Source organism: Chiloscyllium plagiosum, chromosome 6 (genome assembly GCF_004010195.1).
Source record: "Chiloscyllium plagiosum isolate BGI_BamShark_2017 chromosome 6, ASM401019v2, whole genome shotgun sequence".
Classification (NCBI taxonomy): Eukaryota; Metazoa; Chordata; class Chondrichthyes; order Orectolobiformes; family Hemiscylliidae; genus Chiloscyllium; species Chiloscyllium plagiosum.
The window spans coordinates 27,516,901-27,539,110 of NC_057715.1; the positions used below are offsets into that span (position 1 = coordinate 27,516,901).

The window sequence follows — 22,210 nt, forward strand, 5'->3', positions numbered from 1 at the left end:
GCCGTCTGGTTCTACAGTGTGATCGGTGGAGTATTGCTGGATGGTATCAGACAAAGGGTTGTTTTGTTTTGTGAGGATATGTAAAGCAATAATTGAGATGCCTGTTTATTGTGTTGTAAATGGTGCAAACGGATCTCTCCTTGCAGTGATTCATAACCACATACTGTGACCTTTATACAGTGTACTTGATACACTGCAATTCAAACAAGTGACCATGCCTTTCTGTTTCCTGCCCAACCTATCAGTCGATACCCAAATATTCTATTATGGAATCAGAATATGAGGCAACACAGGTGGGGCCTTTCAGGCTGGTGTATCCGAGTCAGCTCTTGTGGTAATCTAATTCATCCCATTTCCCCTTGATCCATAAGTGAGATGAATGTCAACAATTTGCACATCACTGACTGGCCACATCAACCCACAATTCCTTTTGTGGTTTCAATATTGCAAGTTGTTGGAATATTGTTTGTAGATAGAGCTACGGTTGGCAGTAGAATAATACCTCTGGATTCCGCTAATGGACTCCATTGACTGTGTATCTGCTGAGGCAAGGATCAGACTCTTTTTCTTCCTGGAATCTTCTATAATCAGTAGAACCCAGTTACTATAGGCAATTGCTCTCAAGGTGTGCATTTTTGGATTTTCTGAGCATAACAATAATGGATCCAAACCCTTTTCAGTGGATTCCAAACCCAATTGGAAATAAGTGATTAACATGGATCACTGAAGATTGAAAGAAAATAGACCACGTACTTGATTTCTTTTTTGTCAGTCAATGCATGAGGTGTGAACAAAAATAGACATGACGTTCACTCAATTTGAAAATGGTAAAGAACATATCTAGAAGCAAGGGAATAACCATGGTAACTTTCTCCCCCATTAGTATGAAGCGTTCAAGCAAGAGGAGGAAGCAGAAATAAAATCTAAAGGGCAGAAGGTTGATCCACAAGTTTATTTCATGAAACAAACCATCAGTAATGCCTGCGGAACTGTCGGCCTTATACACGCACTGGCTAACAATCGAGATAAACTGGAATTTGGTGAGTGTTTTGGTTTATCGTTTGCAAGCAAAAGCAAAATTATGTTGGGAGGTTTAGAAACCAGTGTATGTGTGTCATGTAAGTCCTGAGTCAGTTGCACTTTGCTCTTGCACTTGATAGACATTCTGCTGTTACACACAGATTTTGCTATCATAAATAGCAGATGCCACATCAATCAAACACTTAACAGCTCAAAAGTCGACTCATGAAGAACTAAAAATATTCAGGATCTGTCAACAAAACTGTCAAAGTTCTTTTTATATGCATACAGCTGGGCAACCCTTTTATCCGAAATCCGAAGGTTTCTTTTTGTGAAGTTTTTTCCTCATTAACATGGTTGTTTGGCGTGCAAACAGTTAACCCAATTCCACACCTGCTCGATGTGTGTCACTCGGATGTAACGTGGGTGGGCATGGTCCAGCACTGGCAGGCCTCAATTCTGTCTCAGGGCCTGTAGTACTCACAGTGAGTCTGCTGCTCGGTAAGATTTCTTTAAATTTCACTGTCAAGTTGTCACTTATTCCAAAATTCGAAAAATTCCAAATTCCGAAAACCAGCTGGCCCCACGTGTTTCGAATAAAGGATTATATACCTGTAATTCAGTGGATGTAGGTATCACTGGCTAAGTCAGTATTTATTGCCCAGAAAGCAGTTAAGGGTCAATGGATCTGGTATGTAAGGGTGTCACAGATTTCCTTCTCAAGGATATTAGTGAATCCGATGGGTTTTTACAACAAGCAGCCAGCTTTTTATTCAATTCAAATCTCATGTCATGGTGGGATTTCAACCCATGGCCTCAGAACATTAACCTGGGGTTCTGGATTAATGACAATCACTATACCATCACCACCTCCCTGCACATTTATGTAGGAAATTCTTTTAGCTGCTAGATTTGTTTTCTCATTCAGCCAAGGACATGCAATTAGAAATGGGTTCAATACATTAAACTTAAATTGCAAGAAGAAAACCATTAGATTTACACACACAATAACATTACATGTAAAGACATATGTGCTCAACCAGGAAAAGCCACCTATCTCCTTCACAAAGATTGATGGCCTAGAAATACAACCGTGACTTGTAAAAGTCAAAGACGTACACAGAGTGTACGGTGTGGTTTGATTTTTGTCACAAATTAATCCACAGATACATGCAATGTCTATCAACGTCTGTAATACCCAGAGCAGTGGAAAAAGCAAAGGTAATTTCGAAGTGGGTGGTGAATGCTTACAACAGCAAATATCATTGTGGTTTCTTCTGCTTGGTTTGATGCATTTGTTGGCATTTTCTGAGTCTCCAAGTAGTTGCACATTTCCTCAATATGGGTCACCTAATGTTTATCTCATTTCTAAATTACTTGAGTGATTGATAGACCCTGTCCATTAAATCCAGTGAAGTTAATGCATTAGACCAGGAAATACCCACCGTCTCTTATTTAAAAAAAAAACTGCAACAATTATTATTTGCACCCACTCCTGTTTATTACTGACAATCTCCTTTTCAGGTAACTTCACATTCTTCAGCCTGACTATTGTGAGCTACGAATGACAGAAAACATCTGGTTGCAGTCCTGTCCTCCATCTTATTTGATTCTAACTGCCTTCAGTCCCACCTAATGAATGACACCGATGTATCCTGTCCTCATGTTTAACTCTCGCCGTTTTTGCCCATTTCTCTCTCTCAAAGTTCTATTTGACTTTTTGAGACATTTTTGACTTCCCTTCCCCTCCTCTCCCTGCCACTTTGCTAAAGTTCTAGGTAATAATTCATGCCAGGGCCACTAGATCCCAACCAGAAGTTAATACCTCCTGCAGGGCAAGAGGTAAATAAAACAATTTCTGAAGATTATTTTAAAAATTGGAATTCATTGTTGCTTTGAGAGACGTCGCCAGAATATAAGTTTGTGACCAGGACAATTGGGCAATGGCCCATTTGAAAATCATTCTATGTGATAAGGCTGATAACATTGTGGGAACTTGTTGGGTGGAATTGCTGCTGCCAGTATAATAGAACTGAATTATTCAAGGTGCAGCAGGTCGATACTGGACCTAGAATAAATTCTTGATAAGGCTGAATGAGTAATAGTCACATCCTGAGAACATCCCAGCAGACTTTATTCCATGTTCAGTCGTGGGAATGCAGGGTGGGGCCAGAGAATGATTAACGACAGAAGCTCAGGGCTTGACTGGAAGCTATCAGTTCATTGTGGCTCTGTCAGCTTTTTACCACAGTAGGCTCAGCTGTTCCCTGCCTTTTGTCTCTCAGCCCGAGAACATCATTCACTAATAATGCTGATCCACATATCATTTTTAAGGTTACCACGATCCCTGCTTTAACCACTCCCTGTGGTAAAACATTGCATGTTTTAGTGTTTAAGTTGACAACCTGTTGTCACTAACTCCCAGTGAGGGCAAAAAAAGGTTTATTTTCTATAAAAGCTCTTCCTAGTTTCAGAAAAGTTTATTCAATATTCTCTGCTCCAGTAGACTGTCTCAAAGTTGAACTCGAAGCTATACTTCCTGACCCTGGTATCATCCTGATGAGTTTAAGTTACATTGAATTTTTTTGAGATTAGATTAGTTACAGTGTGGAAACAGGCCCTTCGGCCCAACAAGTCCACACCAACCCTCTGAAGAGCAACCCACCCAGACCCATACCCCTACACTTACCTTATCACCTAACAACACTACAGGCAATTTAGCATGGCCAATTCACCTAACCTGCACATCTTTGGACTGTGGGAGGAAACCCACGCAGATACTGGGAGAATGTGCAAACTCCACACAGACAATTGCCTGAGGCGGGAATTGAACCCGGGTCTCTGTATTAATGTTGTTTCCAGACTTGGACATCCAGTACAAAATTCTTATTTCCCCTTTTATCCTTATACTTACTGTTCCTATAGTTCTATTGTCTTTAAGTATCTACATGGACACTTTGAAGCAGTAATGTTCTTAAGCCTCCATATTTCTGTCTCGTCACTACCTCAACATTTTCCAATTAAGTATATTGTCCTAATCTGCATTTTTGACAAAATAAGAGAGTATTTAAGAAGTGTCTTGCTGGAAGCACTGGGAGATCACAGGAACTACCATAAGTCTACAGGAGAGATTGGCCAGCTAGCTGGGAACAAATGCATCTGAGGGAATTTTCTGTTTTTCTGGGAGAAGTGATTGTGTTTATGAAGAGTATTGTACTGTAGGATAGCACTACATCAAAAAAAATCTCAAATCAAATGCATTTTCTCAACAACACCAAGATTTAGCATTGGTCCTAACTTTGAATTTGTGGCCTATTACCCACGCATGGTTAGTCATTGTCCATTTATTATAGTTATATCTAACTTTCCCACATGCATTGCTTGTGCATTTGGGAATGAGGTGGGAAATGCCAACTAGTCCTAGAAACTGGTGCCTTTTCTTGTTTTAATATTTCTGACATCAAGTCTCTGCATGTTTGGTTTTGAATTCAGCCGTAAGTTGAGGATCAAATATTAAAGATTTATGGTTTATGGGATATGATGATCATTAGTTGGGTCACCATTTGTTGCCCTGAAGAAGGGGCTTCTGAGCTGTCTTCTTTAACAGTCACAGTCATTGGGGTGTAGGGTTACCCAGAACGCTGGTTGGGAGGGAATTCCAGGCCACCAAGTGACCGTGAAGGAACAATGATATGAGTCTGAGTCAGTCTGAACTGTCACTCCGTAGCAAATCCTTCAGTAGAGAAAGGCGCTTGAAACTGTGGTTGCCTGGTAAAAGTAGGTTCCAATTCTCGAATTTATCTTTTGTTTGGAGAACTTCATCCAAAATGTAAACCCTATCTAAAGTCAGCAATCTTGTGGCAGGCCAGTAGCTAAACCTATGGCTTCATATGGATCAGTGTCACTATGCATTGAATTGGGTATTCACCCACAGAAAGAACTTCAAAAGTGGGACTGCTCTAGTTGTCAATCAATTATTCGTCATTTAAAAATAGCTCGGTGGTAAGATTTTCCAGGGAGGTGCTGTACTCGCTGTTCCTATCTTGCTATTGTCTTTAAGTATCTACATTTTTGTACAGAAGTGAACTTAATACTATCATTAATTTCTTTACGTGATATATTTTTCACAGAACCTAATTCAGTTATGAAAAAGTTTTTGGATGATTCATCCCCCTTAAGTCCTGAAGAAAAAGCAAAATACCTAGAAAAAGATGAGGTGACTTTTCACGTTTAATATTCCTAAGGATGTGTAATTTTGCTGACTCCTGGCATTGTGATTTTCTTAAAGCTTATTTTTGTTAAGTAACATTGAATATTCCTGTGGTAAATGTACTTACTAACAAGCTAACTACAGATTCTTGTTAGAAATAATAGGATCGGATAAACTTCCTTGTCTCTAATATTTGAAGTCGAGATTAAATTTTCATCCCTGTGCAGAGAAAGCAGTAAAATTTATTCCTGCTGTGTTTTCTTTAGAGTATTCGTGTTACACATGAATTCAGTGCACAGGAAGGACAAACTGAGGTATGTTTACTTATTTACTATTGATCTTAAGTTGCATCCTTCTGCACATTCACAAACCTGTTTAAAATCTCCATGGTGTCCTTTCACACAAGGGTGTGCATTGAGGCCATGGGTTGTCAGTATTTGTGAGAATGCTGTTGGGCTGGTTGAGATTTGCACATTTAAGCATCTATCAAAGAGAACAGTTTTCAAGTTGAATTTTACTACAATTTTAAATAGCGACCAAAAGTCCTTCCTGGATTTCACTTTTAATCTGACCAGAAAATGTGTATTAATAGAGCAACTTTGGTATCCTAACACATCCCAATGAGATTTACAGTAATAAAATGAAATATGATATTGAACAACATAAGGTATTAAAAGTTTAGATGACCAAAATCTTGGTTTAAGAAGTAGATTTTAACTACTGCCTTAAACAATAAATGAGAGGTAGGGAGAGAATTCCAAAGCTAAGGACATAAAGACTGGTTGGACCAAAGGATCTGTTTCCATGCTTTACGACTCTGTGCAGCTCCACAAGTGGTGCAGCAGTTAAAATCATACACTGTCAGGACTGGAGATATATTGGAGGCTTATAGGATCAGAGGACATTGTAGAGATACTAGGAGGAATTCAAAAAAGCATGCAAGTTTTATCAACGAGGCTTAGCTTGACTGGGGAACCAGTGTAGGTCAGTGAATACAGGGGTGATAGGACTTTGCTGCCTGTATCTCAATTTGTACAGAGTTTTGGATGACGTCAAGCTTAGGAAGAATAAAATATGGGAGACCAGTCAAGAGTATGCTGGAATAGTTGAGTCTCAAGGTATCCAGAGGATGGAAATAGCAATTCTTTATGGTGTAGTACTCTGCAATGAGATACGGATGAGCTTTTGTTCAAATCTGCATTTATGCATTACTTAGGGCTGAGGAAAGAACTCTAAACTGAGTAGCAGGATTGATGGGTCAAGGAGGTCATGTGAGAGGAGATCTGGTAAATCAAAGGGAATCAACTAAGTGATAGAGTAGGGTCGCAATTTGAATATAATGACCAAAGTGTGGCAACAAGGAATGGAAATTACAAACTTACGAATGCACCAAAAATATGACCAGAGAATGTAAAAATAGTAAAAGACAGTTAAAGATTCTGTATCTGGATGCATACAGCATTTGAAACAAAATGGACATAATATTAGCACAGATATAAATGAATATGCAATGAATCAGATAGCCATTACAGAAGCATGTTACAACACAATTAAGGCTGGAGCCTGAATGTCGAAGAGTCTTTGACAATTGAAAAATATAGGAAACTGTGAAGTGTTGTGGGTGTAGCTCTGTTAAGTAAGGGCATTGTTAATACAATAGCTTTTTAGAACAAGATTTGAAATCAGTTTGGGTAAGGATAAGGTAAGAGGTCACTTGTGGAAGTATTTTATGTACCTTCTAATAGTAGTAACACTGTAGGATGGACCATACAGGAACGAAAAATGTGTAGGAAAGATACTGCATTTTAATATTTATGTGGATTGGACAAATCAGATTGGCAAAGATAACATGGGAAATGAGTTCAGAGGGTACTTGGGACCGTTTCTATGAACTTTACATTTGAGATCAACCAGGGAGCAGCTTCCTTGAGACCTGCTAATGTCACAGGATTAATCCATTTTTAAGCATGATTGAAGGGAATTATGAGGATATGAAGACAGAGTGTGAAGTGAGAAATTAGATTAAAGGCAGGACAGCAGATGCAGTGTCAGACTTTTAGCAAGATATTTAAATAACTCAGCAAGGATTTGTCCCAGTGCAAGGAAAGACATTTTGAGAAGGAAACATCTCTTTTAGCTGAATAAGGAAGTTACAGATCGTATCAAATTGAAAGAAATACAATCCAATTCTGCACAGATTAGTGACAGATCAGAAGAAACATCCAATATTGAGAATCATTAAACAATGATGACAAAAGATAGAAAACAAAGTATGAGAGAATGCTGGTTATAAAATAAAATGTCCATAAATGTTTTGACAAGTATTTAAAAAGGAAATAAGTAACTACAACTTAGTGGTTCTCACTGGAGTGAGGCTGGGGAATTAATTATGGAAAATAAGGTGTTGAATGTTCTTTATGTCCTTTTACTTTGCAGGAGACATAGAAAACTTTCCAAAGATATCTGAAAATCAAACTAAGAATGGGAGGGAGGAACCTTTAGTCAGCACAAAAATGATACTGGAAACTATTATTTTGGAAGGCTGACAGTCCCTGTGTTAGGTGGCTTGCATCGTACTGTCTTAATAGAAGTGGCTGTAAATGGGCAACAAGCTTCGTTATAATCCTCCAAAGTTCTTTAGATATTCTGGAAGGTTTCCAGCAGGTTGGAAAATAATGAATTTAACACGTTAATTCAAGAAAGGATGAAGAAAGGAAACTTGGTCAATTAATCTAACACCTGTTGTAAGGACATTATTAGAATCTGTTATTATGGCGGCTATACAGGATATTTGGAAAATCATAACATGATCAAGAAGAATCAACATAGTTTTCTCAAGGAAATAGTTTTTCTCTAATTTATTGAATTTTTTTGGGGAAGTAACCCATGACCCCTTACTAATCAAGAACCTCTTTCTCTGACTGTATTGAAGACACTGACTTGGCCTCCACAGCCCTCTGTGGTAATCTGTTCCACAGATTAACCACCTTCTGGCTGAAGAAATTCCTCCTGATCTCAGAATGAAGGGATGACTCTTTAGAACTAAGACTGTCCTCTGGCCCTAGTCTCTCGAACTAGTGGAAACATTTTCTCCATATTGTGGTTCTGTTCGCCGAGCTGGGAATTTGTGTTGCAGATGTTTCGTCCCCTAACTAGGTGACATCCTCAGTGCTTGGGAGCCTCCTGTGAAGCGCTTCTGTGATGTTTCCTCCAGCATTTATAGTGGCCTGTCCCTGCCGCTTCCGGTTGTCAGTTCCAGCTGTCCGATGCAGTGGCCGGTATATTGGGTCCAGGTCGCTGTGTTTGTTGATAGAATCTGTGGATGAGTGCCATGCCTCTAGGAATTCCCTGGCTGTTCTCTGTTTGGCTTGTCCTATAATAGTAGTGTTGCCCTAGGCAGGGGACGAAATGTAAACGTCTGCAACACAAATTCCCAGCTCAACGAACAGAACCACAACAACGAGCACCCGAGCTACAAATCTTTTCACAAACTTTGAATCTTCTCCATTTCCACTCTATCCAGGCCTGTCAGCATTGTTTAAGTTTCAATGAGATGCCCCTTCGTCCTTCTAAACTTCATCAAGTACTTCAGAGTCCCCAACTGCTCCTCATGTGACAAGCCTTGCAAGCTTCCTCTAGACCATCTCCAAGGTCAGCCTATCCTTTGATAGATATGGGTCCCAAAACTGCTCACAATATTTCAAATGCAGTATGAACAGACTCTTATACAGACCCTCAGCAGTACATCTCCATTCTTACATTCTGGCCCTCTTGAAATGAATGCTAACGTTGCATTTTCGTTCCTAACTGCCAACTGAATCTGCATGTTAATCTTAAGACAATACTGAACTCGGACTCCTAAGCCCCTTTGTGCTTCAGATTTCCATAGCCTTTCCCCATTTAGAAAATAGTCTATGCCTCTTCTTCCTGCCAAAATACATTACCTCACACTTTCCCACATTGTTTTCCATTTGTCACTTCTTTGCCCATATCTACGTGAAACTTGGACATAATGACACATTGGTTCCTACAGAAGTCTGACTGGTCAAGCTTAAAGCTCAGAACATGGCATCAATAATAAGGTTTCCTGAAACACCCGCGGTGAAATGGAAGTGAGTCAACTGTTACAAATCACGAAACAATTAATAAGGCCTGTTTTGCAAGTATCAAAAAAAACTCAAGTGCGAACAACTGTTAACAAAGAAAGTACTTAATTGTTCACATTCCTTGTTTTACTTCTCACTCAAATGTAGGAAAAATACCATAAAGTATTTCAATCAGAGTTTGTAATGTTTGCAATTGTTACTGAATTAAAGAGGAAGCATATTCTTTAAAGTACACACCCTCATTTTACAATTAAAACAATACTTATTTATTGTTCACAGTTAATTTTTAGACAAAAAATAAATGCCAGTTTTCTTATTTGCATGGCGATGTTCCTGTGATGTTAACTTACATTCATACTTACTTGGAGCAGTTATAGACCATTCAGCTCCTTAGGCCACCATTCAGCAAGATCATGACTGTTCTGATTCTCAACTCCACTTAATGCATAAAGCCTGGGGATTCCATAGAAGTTTATAAAATCATGAGCGGCATGCATAAGGTAAACAGCTAAGATCTTTTCTTCTGGATTGGAGAGGCGGGGGGGTCCAACATTAGAGGGCACAGGTTTAAGGTAAGAGGGGAAAGATATAAAAGAGAGCTGAGGGACATGGATAAGATAAATAGGCAAAGTCTTTTCCCTGGGGTGGGGGAGTCCAGAACTAGAGGGCATAGGTTTAGCGTGGGAGGGGAAAGATGGCACGGTGGCACAGTGGTTAGCACTGTTGCCTCACAGCGCTAGAGACCCAGGTTCAATTCCCGCCTCAGGCGACTGTCTGTGTGGAGTTTGCACATTCTCCCCGTGTCTGCGTGGTCTTCCTCTGGGTGCTCCGGTTTCCCCCCACGGTCCAAAAATGTGCATGTTAGGTGAATTGGCCATACTAAATTGCCCGTAGTGTTAGGTGAGGTGATAAATGTGGGTTGCTGTTCGGAGGGTTGGTGTGGACTTGTTGGGAGGAAGGGCTAATCTAAAAGAGACCTAAGGGGCAACATTTTCACTCAGAGGGTGGTACTTGTATAGAATGAGCTGCCAGAGGAGGCGATGGAGGCTGGTACAATTGCAATATTTAAGAGGCATCTGGATGGATATATGAACAGGAAGGGTTTGGAGGGATATGGGCAGATGCTGGCAGGTGGGACTAGACTGGGTTGGGATATCTGGTCGGCATGGAAGAGTTGAGCTGAAGGGTTTGTTTCTGTGCTGTACATCTCTATGACTCTATGACACCTTTTTCACACACACTGTGAAATATTTTGTGTGTATGCAATGAGCTGCCAGAGGAAGTGGTGGAGTCGGGTACAATTGCAACATTTAAAAGGCATCTGGATGAGTATATGAATAGGAAGGGTTTGGAGAGATATGGGCCAAATGCTGGCAAATGGACTAGACTAATTTAGGATGTTAGGTCGCTATAGACTAGTTGGACCAAATAGTCTGTTTCCGTGCTGTACAACTCTATGACTCTAAATAATGTTTCAGAATTCATTGTTATCACTTTTTTTTTCTTTTCCATTACTGAGTTCACGTGACCCTCTACCGTCTTTAACAATTGGAGACATAGAATTCCACTGTGAATGCTTCAACTGATTCAGAATTTTGTTGCCCTAAGATGAAGCATCTTGGTCAAATAGTCATGTTGCCTTGTTATAATCCTCCATATGTCAGTCACTGATGTATAATGAACTGAATTTCCTTTTTAAAATGTCCTCATCTCTGTTCCAGCTCACTGAGATATGCTTAAATTTCTTTACAAGAAAAGGTCTTGAGAATTTATTTTTATTCATTAATGGAATGTGGGCATCATTGGTTGCACCAGTATTTATTGCCTGTTGCTAATTGCCTTGGAGAAGATGGTGATAAATGGCCTGTTTGAACAGCTGTAGTCCTTGGATTGTAGGGATATCCAGAGTGCTGTTAGGGAAGGAGTTTCAGGATGTTGATACAGTGACAGTGAAGGAATGGAGATTATTATTTACTAAAACTTGGAGAATTAATGACACCTGGAGCATTAGTGAACTCAATCGGCAGTCATTACATGCTCACCATTAGACAAGTTTTAAATTATAGATTTCGTTAAATTCAAATTTCACCCTGTCATAGAATCCCTACAATGCGGAAAGAGACCATTCAGCCCATTGAGTCTGCACCAACCCTCCGAAGAGCATCCCACCTAGACCTAGTTCCCAACCCTATCACTGTTTACTGTGACTCATCCACCTAACCTGCACATTTTTGGACTGTAGGAGGAAACCCACGCAGACACAGAGAGAATGTGCAAACAGCACACAGACTGTCACCCAAGGCTGGACTCAAACAGTGGTCATTGGCATTGTGAGGCAGAAGTGCTAACCACTGAGCTGCCAGTCTACCATCATAGGATTCATATCCATGTCTCCAGAACATTTGCAAGGGCATAGAATTACTTAGTCAGTAATATTACAACTCGACTACTGCATACCTGACCAATATTGCAAGTTAAACTCTAGTTTTGCTAAAGACGGATATTTGATTCTTATTTATTCCCAATCAATTTTTCTCCCTGATCACACATTTTTGTTATTAATTCACAGGATGTGGTTTTCACTAGCTGAACCAGCATTTCATGCCCATCCCTAATTACCTGGTGGTGGTGAGCTGCCCCCTTGAACCACTGTAATCTATGGGGTATAGGGGCACTCAGAGTGCTTTTGGGAAAGGAGTTCCAGAATTTTCATGCAGTGACAGTGAAGGAACAGTGATATATTTCCAAGTCCAGAATGTGTGGCCTTGGGAAGGGTGTAGTTTGCTGGTTGTATACCAATTCGGCTGTTGTCCTTGTCCTTCTGTATGGGAAAGGTTTTGGGTTTGGAAGTTATTGGTCAAAGAGCCTTGGTGAGTTGCTTATGGGGAGAGAGTTTTATTATTGCTGTTTTCTCTTTTGCACCTCATCCAGCATGAGGTTACTCATTTCTGAACAGCAGCATGTATTGCTCTGCGGTGGTGGAAGAATCAGGCCTAATCCAATCTCATCCTTATCTTGTGTCTTTGCAGGCACTTTTCCAGCAAGATTACCACATTACCCACAGGAGTAGGCAATACTTTGGGGCCACCTTTTGGATTCTGATTTCCACTCTAGTGAAATCTCTTGTTTCTGCAAAGACTGTGGATTGAGTTCCCCTGGTCTGTTCGGATAGTTAACGACTTGAGAATCTTGCTGAGCCATTTGGAGAACCTTTCTAGCTACCATTTTTATTGACAGAAATGCCTTTGGGGTTTATTACCATGCCTAAAATTAGTCCAAGATTTTTCCATGCACATCATACCAGAAATGACATCATTATTTCAACATCCCTTAAATCCAATTCAAGAAAAGCATTACTGCTATAACCATTGCAAATCTGTTTTCTGCAAGAACTGTTCTTGTCATCCCCGAGTTCGTCTTTTTTAATTGTGTTGGGAATATGGCCCCGTGATATCCAATTTAAAAAGGTGACTTAGAAATGAAGAATACTTTGTGACTTTTTCTCTGATTCTAACCCACCCAGACACAAACAGTTTCGATCTTCCTTCCTTACAGCCCTCCAACCTGACACCTTTTCCATTTCGCACTTTTTCTGAAGCAATTTGTTTGTTTTCCTCTACAAATTAGGTGAAAGGATAAGTCAGCAGATATGCAGTGGCAGTTATTTAACAGTGAGTGTGCAAGAGGCCCAAGTCAGAGGACTGGAGAATTTGTACAGGGCGATTTTTGTCAAAGTGGTTACGGAGTTCAGGAAGTGGTGCTACCCTGGAGCATGGTAAACACTGCAATGAGAAATTTAAATTTGAGACGTTGTGGGCATGTCTGGAAACCAGTGAATGTCAATGAGCAACAGGGTGAGTGGGACACTCAGGGTGGTGGAATACAGATGGAAGAACTTTTGATGTGCTGAAGTCTGTAGAGAGTTGAGGGTAGCACTCTAGCCAGGAAAGTGTTAGAGTGGTGGTGATAGTTCGGAAGGGCGAGGAGGAGTGGAGTGTGTCTGCGATTGAGTGTTTGTGTGCACGGACTGGATTAGGTGGAGCCAAGTTTCAGCAGACATAGACTGAGGTAGAAACATGGGTGAGCAATGAGCTACATTTGCAGTTGGGTAATCCTAACCACCAAGAGGATCCTGGGTGTGTCTGTCTTCAAGTGTTGGTGAGGCTCCCCAAAGTATCTGCCTACGTGTCAAAAGAATGTTGTGGTCTAGCCCAGGTCCCAGACATGAACACCGTGATCTAACTTGCAAGGAATTTCAATCTTTGATTTCAATTAGGAAGCTCCTCCTTTCAATTCTTTACCTATTTTAGTTGCAAATACAATAAAGGAAACAAAAACATTAGCGTATACAAGGAATGTTATCTATGCAGAAGGGCCCTGGATTTTTAAATGCAGGCTCGAGGGCAATCTCTGTAGTTAAGTGCACCATGGGTGTTGTTTTACAGAGTAAATGTAACCTATGATTGCTTAGGGCAGCAGATGGAGGATTCTGGTCGGTCTCTGCATTCCTGGACTGAAATTTCGTCAGAGTTCATGCACACAAAGGGTGTTTTTACCTGACTTGCTGCGGAACAGGAGCAGTTCCAAGGAAATTTCCAGCACAAGTCCAGGGAAGAATCTATATTCGTCCTTCCAAATCTTTATCTAGGGGCACTCTGTTTATAAATAACAGATAAGAGGGGAAGTGTGTTTCATGATGATGACCCCCTCTCAAGGTTAAGTAGTCTACAGTGTGACAAAAGATACAAATGGAGTTTAAGTAATTTTCCTTTAAAGTGTTTCTGGTCGCAGGTATTTTTGAAGTGATCATCTTCCTTACAGTAAAAGATTAGCTCGACAAATCAAAATGAAAGACTTGCATTTATACATTGCCTTTCAGTATCACAGGACACCCACAAAGTATCTTACGGCCATTAAAGTCTGTTTGAGGTTGAGCTATTCTTGAAAGATAGGAAATGTGACAGCTAACGTATACACGCAGCATGCTCTCCTAAGTTCCACTTCCCATACAGACGTACACCAACTTTTTCAGATATGCAATGATACAGCTCTTGTCGAGGGCTGAGGGCATGTTTATGGGCAGTGATCATAATCAGTGACTTGGGCAGATACATTAGCCTTTTGCTGTGAATCAACCCATATAGTTTGCGAATGCAGTGCCATTGGTCATGGGTTTTGGATTCCATTATGCAATTTCTTTTCCATGAAACAGACATGTCTATTTTGAAATGATACAATAATGATTTGCCAGTAAAGCCCCCTGAGCAAAAGGATGTGTGTAATAATTGCATGGTTTTTTTCCCAAATCAGAAATGTTGCATAATATGTTTACACTGCTTTACAAAACTTAATGAGTTTGTGTGAAAAAAAATCAATTGTGTTTCAGATACAATTAATATATTCCTATAATAAAGCTACAATTTGCATATTTTCTGAGCAGAACATGTTGTATTATATCTGAATAACTCTGATTGCTTTGCTGCTTTTTTTTTAGAAACTTCACTTGAAATCAGTTTTTATTTAAAATATGGTCCATCATCTCTGAGTTTTACAAATGGAATATTTGGCTCTACATGTCCATGTCAGTAAGAAGCCTCTCCCTACTTGACTTTATCTCACTCTACCAACATTTTTTTTTATCCTTTAATGCAATGGCTAAATGCTGGTCAAGTTAGAAATCTAAAATAAGAACAGAAAATGCAGAAAGCACTTGGCAGGTCAGGCAGCATTGGTGAGGCTAAAAAATAATCAAGTGTTTCAGATCAATGACCTTTCTTCAGAACTGGGAAACATCTAAGGCTCGTTTATCCAGCTGTACTTATCCAGCTTCTCTTATATGTATGCTATTACTCCTGCTGTAGCAAGCGCCACATTCTCAATGCTTAATTAATTTTAAATGTTTATTGTGCTAGTTTGTCCTCTGGCTAAAGCATTTTTGGGACTTTGTAGGTTAGTCAAAGTGTTTATGCTGCCATAGGACAAGGTAGAGTATGTTTGTAACAAGCACAATGTTACTATACTGCTACCTTCTCAGTGCTTTGGGTTTGCAAACAATTGTTAGTCAGTGTGGTCACTGTGGGATTGATCTGCCTGGTACTTGTTCGCTCAGGTGTGAAGAGACTTGTGTTGGAGTGCAGCATTCTTATTTTCCTATTTCAAGTCTAGCCATGATTTTGTACTATTTTTAATGCTTTGCTTTAACAGTGCCCCTGTGTGTGCAATCAGACTCCTTGGGCTTCAAGTGCCGTGCAGCTTGTAGTGATTTGAAAATCTTGAGAATGCTGATAATGCTTCTCCCAAAGAGGGGTACAGGAAAATCATGAGGTGACTCAGCCCACGTTACTGGCACAACAACTCCCGTGTTAATGATTAAAGAATGGCATCAGCAGAAATATGCTTGAAAGTCCAGATGTGCAAGTGTTGCTTGTATAATGTGGGAGCGTGGAAAGAGGCATGAGCAGGAGCTTCCTAAAAAGGGTCAAAGCTGAAGGGACAGTCTTGTAAAATTCAGATAGAACGTTGTCACGTAATATGCAGAACCTGTACGAATTCCTAAGAACTTAGTCTTTACAATTCAAGTCTTTTGTGAACAATTTGATCTGGAATTTACTGTTTAAACAAAAATGTTGATGCTAATGCCCCTTTCTGTAGCATTTATGAATAGATTTTGAGATTTAGAAGTACATGTTTAACTTTTTTTTTGCCATCAATCCAACTTTTCTTTCCCTTCTGGTATTGTGATTTTCTTAAAGTTAGACTGTATTTAGCATGGAGGCACTCCATGCTGCATCCCTGTGGCAATGCCCTGGCCAAATCATGCGATGTCCTGGTCTGAATTTAATCAGTGAACTAAAACAGTTAACAGTTCCTGCTGCATCTTCATACTAACCACAATCCAACCAGTCGACAGCCTCTTCTGAAACTGTGTGAATTGTATCCTTTTGAAGTTGCTTTTGTTGTGATTCAGTTTTGATGAGGGCAGTACGGAAGGTTTTGAAGTCACTTTTTGGAAGTGTTTGTTTTAAGTTCTGTCCTGCCAAGCAATTAAAAATACACGTGGAATATTCAGCTGGGACCCAACAGCAAATCTGTAGGTGAGGTCCCTTTTCCATGGCTGGCCAATCACAGAAAATCTGTTTATGACAACTCTGCCTTGTAACTTTTCAACAAGTCCTTTCCTATGCCTCAGGATTGCCTCCAATTATATATATCTCAATTTTAGTATTTCCAGAAAAAGCACATAGCAGGTAGGAGCAGGACCAGGGCCTGTTGTCTGCTCCGCTGTTCAATACGATCAAGGCTGGACTTCTGTCACCGCACTTACTGTATGTCTTCTAAATTCTCTTGGGGCCCGAAAATCTGCCAATCTCAATCTTAAATATGCTCCATGACTAAGCTTCCACCGTCAGCTTGGTTAGAGAATTCCATGGACAAACAGTCTCGAGCAAAGAAATTTCTGGTTATATGATCTGAGCAGCTTGCCCCTTATGTGGAGACAATGCCTCCTGGATGCAGACTGTCCAGCCAGTGGAAGCAATCTGCACCTAGCGAGCCATTTCAATGAGATTTCCACTCATTCTTCAAGACTCCAAAGATTAACAACCTTTTCTATGCAATAGCTCTTCATAGGACAGCCTCTTGTTTAAGAATTTATTTATCGAACCATTGTTGCATTCCTTAAAGGCAAGGTTATTCTTCCTTGGTTAATGAGACCGAGATTATATACAGTACTTCAGATGTGGTCTCACTGAAACCCGATATTATATTTTTGTTACTTTATTTAATAGAATATGAGCATTGGTGGCAAGGCCAGCATTTATTGAGTATCTCTAATCAATCTTGAAGATAGTGGTGAACCACACTCTAGAATCACTACAGTCCATCCAATGTACCTATAACCACAATGTTGTTAGAAAGTGTAACAAGACTGACTGGCACTGATACTGTTGAATGGAATTTTAGCAGATGCCTTCAAAAATCAATGTCTATTGATTCACATCTATTTAATGACTCTAATCAAAAAGCTCTTGCTGGACACTTCCACTGTCTTTCTCTTTTGAGATTGAATTGACTTTAGTGTTACTTCCATTTCCGTTTATTATTTCTGTCATGTTTCTGATGAAATCTCCCCTCAGCCTCCTCCGCTCCAGAGAAAACAATCCTAGTTTGCCCAGCCCCTCTAATCCAGGCAGTATCCTGGTATACCTCTTCTGCACCCTTCCCAAAACCTCCACAACCTTCAAGTAATGTGGCAACCAGAACTGAATAAAATGTTTTAAGTGCAGCCGAACCAAAGTTTTATAAAACTACAACATCACTTCCTGACTTTTGTACTCAATGCAGGCAAGCATTAAGGCATGTCATTGGCCTTCTGTACCAGCATATCTATTTGCGTGGCCGCTTTCAGGGAGCTATGGACTAGGACCTCAAGATCCCGCTAACAGGTTGGACCGAAGGGTCTGCTTCCATGCTGTACATCTCTATGACTATAAATGAAAGTTGTGAAAATGGAAAGCTATATAGAACATTACTTTATGATCATTTTGATGAAAAAGCCACAAAGATTAACACAACTAAAATTCTGTATCGATGTAATTTCTTTCAGGCACCAAGTTTAGATGAGAAAGTGGATTTGCATTTCATAACCTTTGTAAATGTTGATGGATATCTGTATGAATTGGGTAAGTGAATCTTGTTTGGGTATGCAGAAAATAGATGCAAGACTGTAATGGCATAATCATTCCTACAAATACTCGTTTCCAAATCACCTTTTTAATTCTTTGTCTCTTCCCATTGAAGGTACGGCAACATATTTCAACATGGAAGGAATTTGTTTAGAAGCAATGTCTTTTTTTTTGCTGGAGCTCTAACTTATGCTTGTGGTACTTAGTTGTCATTCAGAGCATTGAAGTCTTTGATTAAGTTCATGGATTATGTACAGTTCATTTGTTTCAAATGAATGCACTTTCGGAATGTCAGAGGCGTGCATTGACTCGAATATTCCCAGGCTTGGGAGATTTCAGTTACAAGGAGAGACTGGAGAAACTTGGATTGTTCTCCTCAGAGTAGAGAAAAGTTCTTGGAGGGTTTAATAGATTTTAATAGGTAATTTTGAATGGTTTTGATTGAATAAATAGTGAAATTGTTTACAGTGGTGTTAGAATCTGCAACCAAAAGGCACAGATATTGAGTGATTGACAAATGAACCAGAGGTAAGTTTGTTTTTCAAATGAAGTGAGTAATGTTAATTGGAATGAACTGCCTGAGAAGCTCTTGGGAACAAATTCAATAATAACTTTCAAAAGGTAATTGGGAAAAATATTCAGGTCTATGCTGATGGTGCAAGGCAATGGGACTAATGAGTCACCTTTTTCAAGGAGCTAATTTAGGCACAGCGGACGGAATGGCCCCCCTTAATGTCATACTGTTTTATAAAAAAAAAAATGTGCAAGGCTCATTTGTACAGTATATTTACAGCTCACAAAAACATTTTAAAAGTTGGATTGTTGGGTCAAGCTCAGGACATCTGGATATAAGATTGTCAACTCTCAGATTACTCAGAAATATGCTGGAATGAACACTAATCTCCCTGATACTCCTGCACAAGAACGATACAGTAATGTTTGTATTTTATGCCTATCTACAATATTTTCCTGCTTGTGGGCGCTGTTGTGTCCCAGAAGGTTCTCTGCCAAGGGCTTCCTGTGTGAGACCACAGTCTAAGCTTCTCAACACCAAAGGACCTATATTTTACAAGGTAAATACAACCAAACTTTCAAAGTCTTCAACCAAGCATCATGTGGTCAGGTGTCATGGGATCTAACTGCCACTGTACCTCACAAATTGGAAATACTATTGGAAACTCAACTCGAAGAAACTGTTCACATTTTGCACCAATTCTAAAGAAAGATCCAAAACAGATCTGTGACACCTTTTTAAAAAAAACGTTGTGTTAATTGTTGGACAAGTTCACTTACCAAATGATGTTGTAGCCACAAGTTGGGTGTCTCCACTTTAAATCCTTCAGTTCCCTTGGGAGCCAAGTCTTTGGGATAGGAATGTTTTGGGACCCAGCCTTCTTTATTAGTTTGTGTTTTAGCAGCTCATCCTGTTTGAACAGGTTGAGTAAATTAGTCAGATCCTTTGCACTGAAGAACATTGTTAATTTTCAAGCTTGGTCAAACAGAGCAGTCAAGCTCCTGGCCTGACATTTCACATTGTCACAATTTCTGATGAGCTAGCTCAATAGAACTCACCATTTTTATTGACTTTTTCCTAATTTGTTTTTACTATGTTACAGTTTGGTTATCTGACAAGGAAAGAGGATTTGTAAATTAGTGTGTTTATTTGTCTTCTCTGTCACTAGTTTTCATGCGCTCTCTTTTATTTACCTCTTATCTGTCTTCCTTTCTTTTTTTCCTCCTCCACCTGTTTCTCACCCACCTGTTTTCTTTCCTCTCTCCCATCCTACTTTGTTCTATCACCGACCTCTCTTTCTGTCTCTCATCTTGGTTTTGTCTCTCCTCTTCCTTTTCTTCTTGCTTTTCCCTCACTTCTCCCTCTTGCTTTTTCCTCTTCCCTTCCCACCATTGCAGATCACCTCGCAGAAATGAGAAAACATGGTGCATTTGTATTCTGCAGCTTTATAAACTGGTGGCCAATTTTGTACAGTCCTCAGCAACTCGCAAGTCCTTGAACTATGGGCATTGCCAGCAAATATGATACATTCTTACAATTTGTCTCTTTATATGACCCTTGACTCAATTAGTGACTGTGTTAACATGGTATATTTGTTTTGTTAGCATAGGCTTGAATTCCATGCTGGGTCATTGAAACCTCTATCATATCTGTGCCAACAGCAAGGTTGTTTTCCTGGTTTGGCTTCCTGGCTTTCTGTGGAAAGTTGTAGCTCTGTTGCTCTTCCCAATAGAAATGTAGCTTTTTGGCAGCTCAGGATCACATTTGCTCATCCATCGCCTGTAACGGGAAAAAAAAGGGCGCATTAACTGTTTCTTCACAGATGGCTTTTCTTTTTGGACACTATTTTCAATTTTCCCACTTTGCCTTCTGTACCTGAAGGTGCTGGTTTTAGGACAGGTCCATAGCTGCTGACTTCTATCTAATAGTGGCCTCCCCCTAACAATCATGTCTTGTTTATATTCAGTTCTCTGCATAAAGGCAGGTTTTTATTTTAATTCATTCATAGGATATAGTCTTCAATGGCTTGCCCATAATTTAGTGCCCTTCCCTTGGTTGCCCTTGAGAAGGTGGTGATGGTGGTGAGCTGATGTTTTGAACCACTGCAATCCATTTGCTGTAGGTAGACCCAAGCCATTAGGGAGGGAGCTCCAGTACCACTAATGGAAACTCAACTTCTGTTACCCAGTGACACTGAAGGAACAACAATATATTTCTAAGTCAGAATGGTGAGTGGCTAGGAGGGAAACTGGCAGATGATGGTGTTGCCACATTCTGCCACACTTGTCCTGGAAAATGACAATGTTGTCAAGGAGAATACTGAGATACAGGATATGAGACTAAACGGATTGAGGTTCACAAGGAGGAGGTGTTAGCAATTCTGGAAAGTGTGAAAATCGATAAGTTCCCTGGGCCGGATGGGATTTATGCTAGGATTCTCTGGAAAGCCAGTGAGGAGATTGCAGAAACATTATGCTTTGACCTTTATGTCACCATTGTCTTAGGGAATAGTGCCGGAAGACTAGAGGATAGCAAATGTTGTCCCCTAGTTCATGAAGGGGAGTAGAGACAACTTGGTTAAGTATATACCAGTGAGCCTTACTTTGGTTGTGGGAAAAGTGTTTTTAAAGGTGATCAAAGACATGAATTAAAATCATCTAGAAAGGAATAAGTTGATTTAGGTTTTGTGAAGGGTAGGTCGAGTATCACAAACCTTATTGAGTTCTTTGAGAACGTGACCAAACAGGTGGATGAGGTTTAAGTGGTTGATGTGGTGTATATGGATTTCTGTAAGGTATTTGATAAGGTTTCCCCCCCACCCGCACAAACTACAGAGGCATGGGATTGAGGGTAATTTAGCAGTTTGGATCAGAAATTGGCTAGCTGAAAGAAGACAGAGGGTGGTGGTTGATGGGAAATGTTCATCCTGGAGTTCAGTTACTAACGGTGTACCACAACGAACTGTTTTGGGTCCACTGTTGTTTGTCAGTTTTATAAATGACCTGGATCTGGGCATAGAAGGACGGGTTAGTAAATTTGCGAATGACACTGAGGTCGGTGGAGCTGTGGATAGTGCTGAAGGATGTTGCAGGTTATAGAGTGACATAGATAAGCTTTTGAGCTGGGCTGAGATATGGCAAATGGAGTTTAATGCAGAAAAGTGTGAGGTGGTTCGCTTTGGAAGGAGCAACAGAAATACAAAGTACTGGGCTAATGGTAAGATTCTAGGTAGTGTAGATGAGTTGAGAGATCTCTGTGTCCATGTACATAGATCCCTCAAAGTTGTCACCCATGTTGATAGGGTTGTTAACAAGGCACACGGTTTGTTAGCTTTGATTGGTAGAGGGATTGAGTTTCAGAGCCATGAGGTCATGTTGCAGCTGTACAAAATACTGATGCTGCCGCACTTGGAGTATTGCGTACAGCTCTGGTCAAGGCATTATAGGAAGGATGTGGAAGCTTTGGAAAGGTTTCAGAGGAGATTTATGAGGATTTTGCCTGGTATGGATGGAAGGTATTATGAGGAAAGTCTGAAGGACTTTAGGCTGTTTTCGATAGAGAGAAAGTTGAGAGGTGACTTAACTGAGACATATAAGATAATCAGAGCGTGAGATAGGCTGGACAGCCTTTTTCCTCAGATAGTGATGGCTAGCACGAGGGGACATAGCATTAAATT

The 22,210-nt window shown here is 40.1% G+C and overlaps 1 protein-coding gene across 3 annotated transcripts in view; it reads left to right on the top strand.

Annotated features, from left to right (window-relative positions):
- uchl3 (ubiquitin carboxyl-terminal esterase L3 (ubiquitin thiolesterase)) overlaps positions 1–22,210 on the top strand; it is a 57,102-nt gene that overhangs the window by 30,119 nt on the left and 4,773 nt on the right. For all 3 annotated transcript variants that reach the window (XM_043691394.1, XM_043691395.1, XM_043691396.1), the window contains 4 exons: positions 884–1,040; positions 5,151–5,236; positions 5,497–5,544; positions 17,942–18,017. In XM_043691394.1, the coding sequence (XP_043547329.1) occupies positions 884–1,040; positions 5,151–5,236; positions 5,497–5,544; positions 17,942–18,017 (367 nt within the window). The remainder of the gene's footprint in view (positions 1–883; positions 1,041–5,150; positions 5,237–5,496; positions 5,545–17,941; positions 18,018–22,210) is intronic.